The sequence below is a fragment of the Colossoma macropomum genome, unplaced genomic scaffold (assembly GCF_904425465.1).
Source record: "Colossoma macropomum unplaced genomic scaffold, Colossoma_macropomum, whole genome shotgun sequence".
Classification (NCBI taxonomy): domain Eukaryota; kingdom Metazoa; phylum Chordata; class Actinopteri; order Characiformes; family Serrasalmidae; genus Colossoma; species Colossoma macropomum.
The window spans coordinates 10,096,178-10,111,139 of NW_023494789.1; the positions used below are offsets into that span (position 1 = coordinate 10,096,178).

Consider the following 14,962-nt stretch of genomic DNA (forward strand, 5'->3'; position numbering starts at 1 on the left):
CAGGACAATGATTGCTAGGAACTAAAAGTTGTCTTTCATTTTTAGTTAATTTTTATTCAATTAAATCATGTTTGCATATAAACTCTGCAGGTATTACAGTATTGCTCTTGTTTCATTGTACCATATAGGATGAAAACAAAAGACTTAAATTTTTGAAATGCAGAGCAGAAAATTGCCCAGGTTAGCTTAGCGAGCTCTCCTTTTGGTTAGGACTTCAAGAGCTGAAGAGAAGGCCAAACACATTAGATTAGCCATGTAAGCTTTAGATATTCTTGCTAGTTCTCTTATTTATCTTATGTTATTAGTTAGCATAAAAAGACAATACACAGACTATCAAATACACACACTCACCAAATTATTAATAATTGTTGTCTTTTTTAATGTCAGCCAGGTTGAATTAAATCAGACAGTTTTCTTTAAAAACTTGGAGTAGAAATAAGAGATTTAGATTTACCCAGTGCTCATATTCATTAGGAGCACATGTTTACATCACCACAACATGTCATTTGACCAGGGGCACTTAAACGTTTGCATTTGACTGCTATAGTGTTTCAGCTTAAATCCTAGATGCTACATGTGAGCAAGCTTAAGACATAGATAACTATCTGAGAAGCAGCCTGTGACTCTAGCCTGCTACATAGAGAACTGGCGGCTAGACTCGCCACTGAGCAGGAAATGTGTTTTCTTACACAATTGCACACATCCCCCACCCTCCTACTGACAATTTTTTCTGTTGAATTCACACCATCATAGGATAAAAAAAGGAGAGCAGAAGCAAACAACAGCAGCCATGTTACCACAGAGGCCAAATAATGTTCGACTCAGAAAAGAACAAACTACTTTACTGTCATCGTTAACTGGGTCTTGGCAACACTGACCATTTCATTCATTATTTTTTTCCTTAAAAACTTTTGTACATGATTTGATCTGATCTAAAGGTGAAAATCTGATCAGATATGTCGCTTCAAAAACACACCTCAGGAAACAGCACAGTGCTGAGGTGTCTCTCAGGTCAACTGAGCTGAGCCTTGGCCTTATAGGACAGTTAAAGGGGAATTTCACCAAATGTTTCAGAATTTCTACACAATTAAATGGTTAAGATATGAACAAAGTCATTCAGAACGATTTGATGTGAAATGCTCCTTTAAGGAAAACTTACAGGGTCAGATATCCACCTCTAAAAGCTCCCTCATGGAAAGTTATTACTAAAATGGTTATGGTTATGCCTATTTTAGGGTAGTTTTGACCTAAAAAACCCTAGACAGGCCGCCAATCCATCGCAGGCAGACATACACACCTAGGGGCAACATAGCGTGTCCAATTGGCCTGGCTGCATGTCTTTGGACTGTGGGAGGAAACCCACACAGACATGGGGAGAACATGCAAATTCCACACAGAAAGGACCCTGGTCACACAGCCGGAATCAAACCCAGGTCCTTCTTGTTGTGAGGCAACAGCGCTACCCACTGCACCGCCATGCCACCCTGGCCTAAAACATATTTTTGTAATTCATTCACAGTTGAGAGGTCCATGCAGTGTGCTTAGGCATGCTAAGGCAAACTAGTCCCCCAAAATATTATGATTTCAGATTTTTTCACTATTTCAGCATTATCAGCATTACATATGAAAAGTGAGAAGACACATGTAGGTTCATAGGTTGTTTGAGATATGTTTGCACTGTAGACATTACGACCCCTGGTTCCTATCACTGCCGCTGTAAAGAATTCAACGTCAGTAAGTTTCTCTACAATGCCCAATTGCAGATTAAACAAATCTGAATGACACTGTGTACATCTGAAAGGCTGAATTATGCAGGTATATAAAAGTGGTCAAAGTCCTCTTTAAAAATGCAATGATATGTTGAATTAAAAGAACAGCCAAAAACATAAATAAATAAAAACAAATCTAATTTACACAATTTTCTATGAACCCCTAATGTAGTCGATCGACTAAGACATGTTTGGTGTCTAAACTTTATTTCTTTAGTTTTAAACTCACAGGTGCACTGGTGGAGATGTGGCAGGCAGGAGGGCCAGCAGTAAGTAGCAAACCCTTGTATGTTTTACTAAACTGGAGCTGTGATGCTAATAAACACTAGAAGTCAATAGTCACCCAAATCTTTTCCATAAACACACACTTCTTTGAACCTGCTTAAACAGCTTCCAGGCCCTCTTTACTTTTGTGCAGACTTCTTGATGTGGTTTTGGAGACCGTATGTGACCATATAATGTAACTATACAACTGAACAAAACTTCACCATGTTTTTTAATCAACACCTGTCCTAAACCACAATGACACCTCCATGTAACCTTATTTCAGACCTCAGTGAGTGCAGTTTATGGAAAAGATTTTGGGTGACTCTTGACGTCTACTGTTTGTTAGCAACGTTAGCCTTGCTGCTTCAGTGCTTAATTAAAGAAGTAAAATTTGGACACTACACAACTTGGCTGATCAGCTAATTTAGGGTACATAAAAAGGGTGTAAATTTGACTTTTTAAAAACAACAATGAAACCCATCAGTTTCTAGCGTTTGATATGTCCCCAAATCCATTTCTTTGTTTATTAATCTTCCATCTTAAATTTTGTATCTGTACCACATGAGTGCACAAGGAGGGAGTGTGTGGCCTGGTAAGTTTGAAAATGAAACAGACTATTCATCTTCAACACTTGATAATAGCCAAGCTTCACTTAGCTAACAAGCAGGCTGTTGTGCTAGCAGGGCAGGCTAAGTTTAACAACAGTTAATGTTAGCAAGCGTTTTGAGAGATTATGGTACTGAAATGATTTGTGATCAGTTTGTTCAGAAAACAATAAAATCGTGTATGGCTATCGAACGTCAGCTGACAATATTTATAGTCATGGGCAAAGGTTAGGGTGCCCCTGGTCAGATTATGTTTTGTTGATTTGTGGAAATAAGTACACATCCTCTACACAGAATACACATCTGCAAGTTAATGCGCACATCATTTATTTGATGAATTTAACATATTGAGAGAAAAAAAAAAACACACAAAATGTAGCCTGTGTAAATACAATGGTACATTTTTTTGTTTTTTTTTTTTCTTTTCCAATATGTTAAATTCAGGACATGAATGAAATTGCACTAAAATTTGCAGACAAAATGGCAGATCATGACTATCATGGCTAGAGTTAGGACAAAGTCTTCAGCATAGATTTCAAGAGCCACCAACAAGTGGAGGTGGATGGTAGAATGGTGGAAGGCATGGAATGGGGTAACCACAGCACAGTAGTGCTCCAGGCTCATAGCAGCCAGTGCGAAAATTCTAGCATGCATGGTGAGCAGGTCCAGGCTTAAGAGCACATGACAGCCCATCTCACCAAAACACTGTGGTGAGCAAAGTAGGTGCACACCACGAATGGAATGGTGGCTAGATAGAGCAGGTCAGCTGCCGCCAGATTCACGATAAAGGCATGCATGGAGCTTGCAAGGCGCAGCGCAGCTGAAGGCATTATAGCACCCAAGAGAGGTGTTACCCATATTACACAGCCACTTTCTGCACTGCTGCTGCCTGAACCTGAACCGACAGAGATCCTGCTGTTGGGTGCCAGGCTCAGCTGAAAAAAGTTGCTCAAACTTTTGCACACAAGTCATTAACTGTTATTAGTATTTGCCAATTTTATATACACTTATACATAAAGAACTTGCCTTTTCAGGTTCAACACTTCTTTAAAGTCTAAGGCAACATCAGATCTAATCAGTTGGAAAATTCTAAGTCTCAGCATGACAGGTACAATATTAGAGACCCAAATCAACCATATACATCCACAACCATTATATGTATCAGCTCCAGATTGAGTCAGGAGGCTGCATTCACTCTGTTTTCAATCACTGCATTTAAAAGATTCAGATTCTTTGAGTCTCAGACTCAAATTCGAATTCATCAGAGTCACAGTGAGCATTGTTCAGGTAATGAGATTTGTATTAGTCCTTTTCTGCTGGCCTAGGAAGATCCACAGTCCCAGGAGTAATTTGCATAGCTACTCGAAAAAGTCTGGGGCTGGGAGTGAGGAATTTAGTGGCCAAGAGAAACATTCCACAGAGAGGGGGGGCAGTACAGACATGTACAACCAGGAAATATCCATTCTCAGATACATACACACATCCATACAGTTTACTATGTGTGGTAACAGCATGAGGACATTTATTTTATGAGTCTTAGAGTATTGCTAAAGAATTGTCACAGCACCCTACAAATGTTTAGGTGAGCTTATCTCTATCAGGATCTGATCTGCAATAGATGTGCTACAATTACTACAGGACTTCAAGCATTACAAAACCACAAAAAATATAAATGCTCAGAAAGACTAGCTCAAAGAGGACATAAAGCCCTGAATTCTGGGTACATTGTCTCTATGGAAATACAGATGAATCCATGGCAACCTGACAGCGAGTTGAGAGGTCTGTAATAAGTTCCAGTTCTTACTTGAATCATCATCAAACTGAAAATCCATAATATGCCATTATTTTAGACGTCCATCACATTTGACATGACATCTCAACTGCAGTCCACTGAAGCACCATTTATGAAGAAAACTAGATACAGGCCCACTGACATTTAAAAAAAGGTCAGATCCATTCAAAGTGCTCTGAAAGAAGCTCAAGTCGTCCCAAACTTTTTATCTCCCTGCATAAATCTACAGTGCATCCGTTGTAATCTTAACAAGATCTTTGCACTAAGTTGAAACCAGGACCACTGTGCGGTCTGTGAATGCCTGGACAGCATCAAAACCCCTGCAAATGGAACCTAAGGACTTTCCCTTGTGGGTCAGTTTCGGATGAGTGTAGAGGATGACGTTGATAACCAAGAAAAGTTTGGCCATGTGCCAGCACCATGATGATAAACTACTATGTTTAAAAAGTGAACAGTCATATGGTTGAGAACTTACAGTAACTCTTCCCAAGCACCAGTCACACTACATCTACTGGGAATGTTAAAACCTCAGTATTACATGGTTCAGGTAGATGTCAAGGTCCAGGTCATCAAGTTCAAATAAGATGGCTCATAGTTGTTTCATGCATTGACCACTGCAGCTGACCCCTGATCGGCTCGACTGGAGCCTGAGGGCTGACCCCTTTGGGCCAAATAGTCTTTGTAATTGCGAGTAAGTAGAGTGTATAGGAGCGGGTTCACACAGCTGTTCCCGTAGGTCAGGCAGGTGACAAAGAAGTTGACGTAAGTGTGGGCAGCAGGCGAGAGCGACCGCAGCGACTCCGATGAAAAGAGCTTGGCCATCTGCCAGCCCCAGAAAGGTAGGAAGCAGGCCCAGTAGGCCACCACGATGCTGAAGATCATGGCCACCACTTTGTGTTTGAGCCTTGTCCTGCGTCCAGCTCCTGCTCCTCCTCTTTGGGTCAGGTTAGCCTGTGCTGTCCAGTAGCGTCTTGCTAACCCGGCATATAGCCCTACCATGACCAATCCAGGCACCAGCATGCTAGTGAAGAAGAGCACGGTCAGGTAAGCTTTGAAGGCCTCCAGCTTCCATGTGGGGAAACAGATGCGCTTGACCAGGCCGCCCGGTCCAGCACGGCCCTCTCGCAGCCTGATCATTACCATCATGGGTAGCGTCAGGACAAAGGCTGCAGCCCAGATTCCCAGAGCCACCAACCAGTGGCGGCGGATGGTTGAATGGCGGCGGGCACGGAATGGGGTAGCCACAGCACGGTAGCGCTCCAGGCTCATAGCAACTAGTGCGAAAACACTAGCGTGCATGGTGAGCAGGTCCAGGCTCAAGAGCACCCGGCAGCCGGTCTCACCAAAGAACCAGTTGTGGGCGAAGTAGGTGCACACCACGAATGGAATGGTGGCCAGGTAGAGCAGGTCAGCTGCCGCCAGATTAATGATAAAGACATGCATGGAGCCTGCACGGCGCAGCGCAGCTGAACGCATTATGGCCAAGGTGTACAGGTTGCCCGACACACCGAGGATGCACATGATGATGAGGGTGGCACCCAAAAGAGGGGTTACCCATATTACACTCCCTCCACCTGAGCCACTTCCTGCACCGCTGCTGCCTGAGTTTGAACCTGAAGGGCCAGAGATGCTGCTGTTGGTTGCCAGGCTCATGATACACAAAAATGGAGATCAGCTGAAAAAACCAAATAGATTCAGGAGATTTACAACAGGTCCATAGTTGCACCTCTTCAACTCTAGACTGCAGCTACTGCTCAGGTGAAACCTCACAAGTCACAAGAGCAAAGAATAGAAGTCCTTGGAATGGATGGAGAGCCCCAACAGATGGCATCTGAGATGCTGACCTGAAGATTCCTGTTTTTCAATCAAACGTGAAAATGACAGTGACAGAACTTTGAGAATGGTTGACAAGTTCTTAGAATTGTTGAGAAACAAGTCTTAAACAAAGCCATGATCTGGTTCTGTGCTGTAGAAAGCTTGCAATGTCCCGCTGGCGTGTCCAAGCTCAGTGGCCTATGAACTGAGTGGGAATATCTAGAAATCCAAACATGGCTTTTCTTGTTCTGCATTCCCTTCTCGCCCTCTTCCGTAATACGGATGGCCATTAATGTTTCCATCCAGGGTTTAAACTTTTGTGTCCTTCAGGCACAATCCTGTGAATGAGTATCAGAGTTGGTGTTGCGTTCTCCTGCACAATTATCTTTCTCCTCTCCTCCTTCACTCCTCTCCTGTTCTCTCCTCTGTCCTTTTCTTTGCCTCTCTCTCTCCGCTTAACTTGCTCACTCACACATAGGTGCAAATGCACATGACGTGTAGGATTTATGAGATGTTCACTTTAGGCTGTCTGACCCAGCTTTGAACACCAGGGTGCCATTTCAGACATCAGTGATACAAGCACACATACATTTTCACTCAACTGTATGATATGCACACGCTGTAGGTACTGTACATGCACAGATTGTTTTCTATAAAACGCACCATTTACATTTTATTTACATATTTGAAAACTTACAATTTTAATCACTGGGAGCTGAAAGCAGCGTTAGGAGTCTTGCCCAAGGAGTAGTGTGACATTCTTGCCAGAGCAGGAATCAAACCCTAGTGTGCCGCATCAAACTTTCAACTCAGGCTACATGATAGATTACTCAACACTTGAGCTAAAGAAAAATTAGCACAAAGGAAAATTTACAATCACACAAAGTAGCGCATGTGAAATATTTTTCATTCTAAAATGAACTGGCAAGATTTTTAGAGCAGACATGCATGTTTGAGATCCAACGAAATGAATCGAACAAGGCAAATTATTTAATCACTCATTAAAGCTTTAACGTCTTATTGACCAGGGTATATTTAGCTTTTTCCACCTGAATTTACATGATCAAATCATAAGGCAAATTATTCAGTAACTGCATGAAGTAAATGTCAATTTTTATTTTATTTATTATTATTATTATTATTATTTTTTTTTTTTTGTAATAGCTCCCCTCAAATTAACAGTTGTGTTTTACAATCATACACATATTGCTATATGCTTACAATTTCCTGCTGAAAGCCAAAAATCTTAGACGCTCTTTGTATTATTTTATAAAAATAATTTTTACAGAGCAGATCACTGAAGAGACGCCATCTGTTTATAGTTTATAGCCCAGATGTGTGGAAAAACGGGTCGACTTTCAGTAGACAAAAAAAAAAGTGAGTTCAGCTTCTTCAATCATAAGGGTTTAAAATTACATTACCCATCTATTTGACTGGAAAGCTCTCATATGACCTCCACTTTTTGAATGCAGCTTATGAAATATGAAAGTTATGAAGAATATATCGAAGTGCGTTTTGGAACCACTGGTGGTCTCAAGGAGTTGAAGTGGTTCAAGTGGTGTTGCACGACTCCAGGTTTCCTGAAATCTGACTTTTGACTCCTGACACTGGAGGAACTCATCAGCTCAACTTAATTTTAAACAGGACAGCACCAGAGCCATTGATAAAGGCATGTAGTGGATAGTAAACCATTGTTTACTCAAAAGGTACTCCTTCAAATAAGCTAATGCTAAAGATAGCCCTTGAGCTAGTCAGAGCAATGTTAGATGCTAAATATGTTGTTGTATTTTTGTTTTTTTGAGCAACTTTAATGAATTATATAACGGGTAGCAAGTGTATAAGTGCATTAATACATTTTAATCACAAATGTGAGCGCTCTATCATCCCGTTTAATCCGACCGATTTATCAAACTGTCAGCAGCGAAGTTAAGAAATGCTAACTAGTTAGTTAACTTTTTTAGGTAATGTTGATAGACATCATATGAAAAATGATTAAGCAAATACAGTAACTCAGAAAACGTTTAGCTTAAATTAGAGCCAGATTATGACCACCTCCTTGTTTCTACACTCATTGTCCATATTATCAGCTCCATATAGATGCACTTTGTAGTTCTACAATTACAGACTGTAGTCCATCTGTTTCTCTGTTAGCCCCCTTTTACCCTGTTCTTCAGTGGTCCGGAACCCCATGGACCCTCACAGCGCAGGTACTATTTGGGTGGTGGATCATTCTTAGCACTACACTAACACTGACGTGGTGGTGGTGTGTTAGTGTGTGTTGTGCTGGTCTGAGTGGATCAGACACAGCAGTACTGCTGGAGTTTTTAAACACCTCAGTGTCACTGCTGGACTGAGAATAGTCCACCAACCAAAAATATCCAGCCAACAGCGTCCTGTGGACAGCATCCTGTGACCACTGATGAAGGACTAGAGGATGACCAACACAAACTGTGCAGCAGCAGATGAGCTATCATCTCTGACTTTACATCTACAAGGTGGACTGACAAGGTAGGTGTGTCTAATAGAGTGGACGGTGAGTGGACACAGTGTTTAAAAACTCCAGCAGCACTGCTGTGTCTGATCCACTCAGACCAGCGCAACACACACTAACACACCACCACCACATCAGTGTTACTGCAGTGCTGAGAATGATCCACCACCCAAATAGTACCTGCTCTGTGAGGGTCCATGGGGGTCCTGACCACTGATGAACAGGGTAAAAGGGGGCTAACAAAGTATGCAGAGAAACAGATGGACTACAGTCTGTAACTGTAGAACTACAAAGTGCACCTATATAGTAAGTGGAGCTGATAAAATGGACAATGAACGTAGAAACAAGGAGGTGGTCATAATGTTATGCCTGACCGGTGTGCACCAAGATACTAAGACTGTCTTCTTCGCAAAAACATAAATGAACAGAAAGACACATTAATGGGCTTCATATTTATTACAAATATTGATTTTGGTTGTGTTTAATTCTTGCATTTAATGTCACAAGTACTATAGGCACTATTATTCCATATTACTAAAGTGAGCAATGATATTGTATCATTAATGGTCAAGAAACAAACTTGGGTCGGCATGATGCCTAAATCAAAAAAACAAGCCGAGTTTAAGGCTTAATATTACATTATTACAGGTACAAAAATCACCACTTGGATGCACCTCAATAAATCAAAACAAACAATTAAAACACTATTCAAAATCTGCAGGAGAGGCTACAACCAAACAATCAAAACTATAAAGATGTGCCACTTGTAGAACAAGAGATCAAAAACCAACAGTTTGGTAGTTTAAACTAATACATAACCATATTACAGTAAACAACAGTAAGATACAAACTAAGTGTGATCCAGTGAAAAGGCTGAACACATTTTACATTAACTATTACTTTTTTCTACCTTTTCTAATTGTGACTTGTGTTTGCCCTACATAATTGCAGTTTTAGCTCTAAAAGTACTTACTGAAATTTAAAATATTCAGATATGGATTAAAATAACCATAAACGAGTAGTGTTCTGTCCCTTAGACTTGTCAAGCCTTTAGCTGCAGAGACTGAGATGAAAGGGAAGGTGGGGTCACTGACTCCATCAGTGTCTGTGCTTGAAGAGGGCCTCCACTGGAAAAAGAAAATACATAATTATTTCACACACTGAAATTTACAAACACACAGTGCTGTATAAACAGCAACAGTGAACAGTGAACCTACAAGCAAGGTGGAGAAGTGTGAAGGACGTGTTTCTAATAAAGTGGCCACTGAGTGGAAGTATGAACTAGGTGTTTCTAATAAAGTGGTCAGTGAGTGGAAGTATGAAGGAGGTGTTTCTAATAAAGTGGCCACTGAGTGGAAGTATAAAGGAGGTGTTTCTAATAAAGTGGCCACTGAATGGAAGTATGAAGGAGGTGTTTCTAATAAAGTGGCCACTGAGTGAAAGTATGGAAGTGTTTCTAATAATGTAGCCAGTGAGTCAAAGTATAACGGAGGTGTTTCTAATAGAGTAGCCAGTGAGTGGAAGCATAAAGGAGGTGTTTCTAATAACGTGGCCTCTGAATGGAAGTATAACGGAAGTGTTTCTATTAAAGTGGCCACTGAGAAGAAGTACAAAGTAGCTGTTTTTAATAAAATGGCCAGTGAGTGGAAGTATAAAGGAGGTGTTTCTAATAAAGTGACCACTGAGTGGAAGTATGAAGGAGGTGTTTCTAATAAAGTGGCCACTGAGTGGAAGTATGAAGGAGGTGTTTCTAATCAAGTGGCCAGAGAGTGGAAGTCCAAGGTAGGTCTTTCTATTATAGTGGCCAGTCAGTAGAAGTACAAGGGAGGTGTTTCTATTAAATACATATATGTGATAAAAATATAGTATTATTAATGTGCATTTTAAACAGATGATGAAATCTTGCAATCTGATGCAGAAGATGTCAGCTTTTCCACTCACTGCTGTACTCCTGCGGTGACATCGGTGTGTTGATGACCTCATTAAAGTGATTGAACCAATCTAATTGCTCCGTCTCCGTCTCACAGGTAAACAGGAAGCTGCGATCTGGTGTTTTTATGGTGATGCCGTTTTGCCAGGCACCGTTACAGTGGGCGCCAGGGCTTAAGCCCAGGCTGGCGCTGTAGCCCAAATCTTTGTGCCCCAGGAACACCTCACCCTTAGCAAACGCATCCTGCCATACAAACACACAGCACAACAAGGAGTTACAGTCGTATGCAAAATTTTAGGCACCCCTCGTCACATGACGTTGATTTTCTAAGTGAAAATAAATAAACGTCCTCTACAGAGAACATACTTCTGCACAGTTTACCGCACAATTACTGTTTACTTGCTGAATTTAACATATTGAAAAAATATAAAATAAAATGTGGCCTGTGCAGAAGTTATAGCACATTCTATACTTTATGTTTTATCTTTCTAGTGTGTTAAACTTTGAATTCGTAAACTACAAACTGGGCAGTGAAACTCTGAGTAAATGTCATATTTACATGTTTTCTCTGTAGAGGCTGTTACACTTTATTTTCACTTAGAAAATCAACAAAACATATAATTTGACTTTATATGTCTAACTTTTGCAAACAAAATTGAATTTAACCTACATGAAGACCTGGTATTTAGGCACCATTTATGAATTTCATGATTTTATATATATATATTTTTATAAAGCTTTTCAAAGGATCTGCAGGAACCCTGTGTTTTTGAGGAAAAGATAACTGCCCCTTGTAGAAGACATTCAAATAACATGTAGCTAGGTTAAGAGTGGTCCACCACTCAAAAATATTCAGCCAAGATCAGCTCTGTGGACAGAAGGGCTAGAGTATTACTAACTCAAACAGTCTCTAACTGTACACCAGCAAAGTAGCACTCAGTCAGTGTATGTATATTATTACAACATTTGGCTATAGTTTTATAATGAATATTTTTTTTCTTTAATCTTAGCGATAGCATGGCAGTAACGATACAGTTTTCACCATCGTCGCCACATGGGGCCAGTTAAACTGGTTAGGCATGAGGGCACTGATTTACCATACGGACTTGGACAGGCTCCAATAACAGCCTGCTAATAGGAAATTCACACACTGACTGGCACTGCTGTAATAGATACTAATAGCTGCCCATGGGTGCTGATCTGTGGTCAGTTTTATCAGTCCAAATGTACTTGTCCTGTAAGCACTGGAGCATCAAGCTGCTCTAAGATCAGTGGCTACATGCCACAGCATTCCGAGAGATACTTCCGTCTCAACAGGAAACATCTGAAAAAAAGGAATTCAACTGAGTGTATATCTGCATGTAATTCTGAGAATAGGAAAATAAACAGATACTACCAGAGGATCTTTGAAGTACATTAGCTTCCTGTGGTCCAAGGTGAACCAACGCTTCTTGAAACCCTCGGTTTGCTGCGAAAGGAGAGAGAGGGAGAAACAGAGTGAAAAATTCATGATTGTACAGACACTGCAGCTCAGTACTGTAAATCAGATCTTCACCTAGCACTTTATCTCAGACTTCTAGCACAAGCAAGCATGAGTGAGTTCCACTGCTCATTTCTAGACTCTGGTGAATTAACCTCTTAATGCTGGGGCAAAAAGTGGCTACTGTGGTGTGCACATGTTTGGGCACCCCTGGTCAAATGGCATGTTTGTTATGTTGACACATCCTCTACAGAGAACCTGCTTCCAGACATTTTAATTACTATTTATTCAGTTATTTAACATACTGAGGAAATATAAAACATAAAAAGTTACAGCACATTTCATGTTTAATGTTTTATTTTCCAATGTATTAAACTCGGCAGATAAATAGAAATTGTGCACTACAATTTGCAGAAAATGGCTTATTTAAAGCTGCAGAGGAAGAATTTGAAGCACAACCAATGTAACAGAAAATGTTCTGTATGTTGTGTTTCCATCAGTGAGGTTTCCAAATCTACAATTCTACAATTACAGACTGTAGTCCATCTGTTTCTCTGTATACTTTGTTAGCCCCCTTTTACCCTGTTCTTCAGTGGTCAGGACCCTCACAGAGCAGGTACTATTTGGGCAGTGTCCTGTGACCACTGATGAGGGACTAGAGGATGACCAACACAAACTGTGCAGCAGCAGATGACCTATCGTCTCTGACTTTACATCTACAGGGTGGACTGACAAGGTAGGACTGTCTAATAGAGTGGACAGTGAGTGGACACAGTGTTTAAAAACTCCAGCAGCACTGCTGTGTCTGATCCACTCGTACCAGTGCAACACACACTAACACACCACCACCAAATCAGTGTTACTGCAGTGCTGAGAATGATCCACCACCCAAATAGTACCTGCTCTGTGAGGGTCCATGGGGGTCCTGACCACTGAAGAACAGGGTAAAAGTGGGCTAACAAAGTATGCAGAGAAACAGATGGACTACAGTCTGTAATTGTAGAACTACAAAGTGCACCTATATAGTAAGTGGTGCTGATAAAATGGACAATGAGCGTAGAAACACAGATGTTTATGCCTGATCGGTGTATGTTTTATTATATTTAGTATTGTGTGTTGTATCATGCATGTGATGTGAACCTAGAACATTCTGTTCTGCCTATTTCTGTCTATCCCTACATGATCACATCTGTCACACCTGTCACTTGTCAATTACAGGCTGGGCCTAATCTTGACCTCAGTCCAGCCTATATGATTGTGACCATTCACTGTTTAATAGGCTGGTTAATTGTCTGGTACCTGCGCAAGAAATTAAGATTCGATTTCCCAGACATAAGGCTGCACCCTGGTTTGGCAGGTTTGGATTCTTTTTTTCTCACTTAGAACTGTAAGTCTGCCTACTGTTTCCCCTTAGTAACAAGATTTCCCAATGCTATTGTTGTATTTATTATAATAAGTAATATAAAAAAAATAAGCAAATAAAGCTGAAAATTCAGAGGCTTTCATTTTGTTGGTTGTGTCTCAGTGTAGTAAACTCAGTGTAACAAACTTCAAGCTAACACTCATAAATCCTTAAATGTAAGACAAGGGGAACGGTGGTTTATTACACCCGGAACTGATATATACTGTAAGATAACAAATTTACTCTGCACAAAGTCCAATCACCAGTACTACACTGTTGCATTCGTTACACACTTTAACCCTTTGAAGGGACACTCCAGCCAAAATGTCTACTCACATCTTACAGCAGTAAGAGTAGTTTTAGTTTAAAATAGACCTGGGCAATACGACAATATCATTATCATATTAAATTACATCACAATGTGTCACAATCTACTTTTCTGAGCATATCACGGATATTGTCAGTACTTAAAAATCCAGCTTTCCAACTGCATTAAAAAGAGAGCAGAATTAGTTCTGTTTAACTGGATTTAATGCAGCACAGTGTGTGAAATGTTGAACACAATTACTTGGTTTTATAGTTTTTGAAAATGTTTTTAAAATGTGGCACTACTCTGTCTGTTCTAACTTACTGGATGTCAGAAAAAATAAATATTGTGGCACACTGTGTATCATAAAAATTTACATTTTACCATTTTGCCCAGCTCTAGTTTAACGACTGGTAAAAACGCCGTTGTGATGATGTACCTTGAATAAACTTAAGAGGAACGTTTAGAAAACTACAACTGTTTTGAGTGGATTTTGGGGGGAGGACTGTTTTTTTTTTTTAGCTGGTGAATGCAGAAGGAAGCCAGATAGCTAATGTTACTGCTATCTTATTGTATCCATATAACTGTAATAACTGCCCTCAAATTATTCTCAAAATAGAGAGAAGGTGTTTCTCATATGACAGAAATGACTCACCAGATCAGGAGCATGATAAGATGAAAAGATAGCAAGGTTAACCTCACCTCAGTTTAGCTCATCTTTCTCTGACTGAGAAGGTAAAAAGCGAATCTCTGCTGCTACTCAGTGCTGACCAGAGACAGAATTGCTGGTTTCCTTACAATGTACTTCAGCAACTGAGGTGAGTTACAGTAATGTTACTATTGTTGTATTTATTAGCCTATACATTAGTGGCTAGGTTAGCAGGCATGATTGGTTGACACCACAGGGATAATCAATGACTGTATAATGTATTTCCATAATGGAAATATGCAAAGTGACCATGACCATTAATGAATGAAAACTTGAAAAAGACATAAAAGCATGATCTCTGTCAAACTGTTGACATCAAGGCAAGATTTGAAAGACCAAGAAAATTCTCTGACAGAACTACTGACTGACCAGGAATGCAAAGCAAAACCCCCACA

The 14,962-nt window shown here is 40.3% G+C and overlaps 2 protein-coding genes across 2 annotated transcripts in view; both read right to left on the reverse strand.

Annotated features, from left to right (window-relative positions):
- Window positions 1-5,033: 5,033 nt before the first annotated feature.
- On the reverse strand, window positions 5,034-6,086 carry LOC118807492 (urotensin-2 receptor). Its single transcript, XM_036569513.1, has one exon. It carries the CDS (start codon window positions 6,084-6,086, stop codon window positions 5,034-5,036), a length of 1,053 nt encoding a protein of 350 aa, XP_036425406.1.
- Window positions 6,087-9,299: 3,213 nt separating this feature from the next.
- zgc:92360 (uncharacterized protein LOC436988 homolog) overlaps window positions 9,300-14,962 on the reverse strand; it is a 33,009-nt gene continuing 27,346 nt past the window's right edge. The window contains exons 9-11 of the mRNA XM_036570028.1: window positions 12,066-12,137; window positions 10,681-10,912; window positions 9,300-9,866 (exon numbers count right to left, since the gene is read on the reverse strand). Of these exons, the coding sequence (XP_036425921.1) occupies window positions 9,838-9,866; window positions 10,681-10,912; window positions 12,066-12,137 (333 nt within the window). The 3' untranslated portion in view covers window positions 9,300-9,837. The remainder of the gene's footprint in view (window positions 9,867-10,680; window positions 10,913-12,065; window positions 12,138-14,962) is intronic.

Excerpts from the sequence above, each read along its gene's own strand:
- LOC118807492 (XM_036569513.1), bottom strand. The coding sequence starts at position 6,086 with ATGAGCCTGGCAACCAACAGCAGCATCTCTGGCCCTTCAGGTTCAAAC.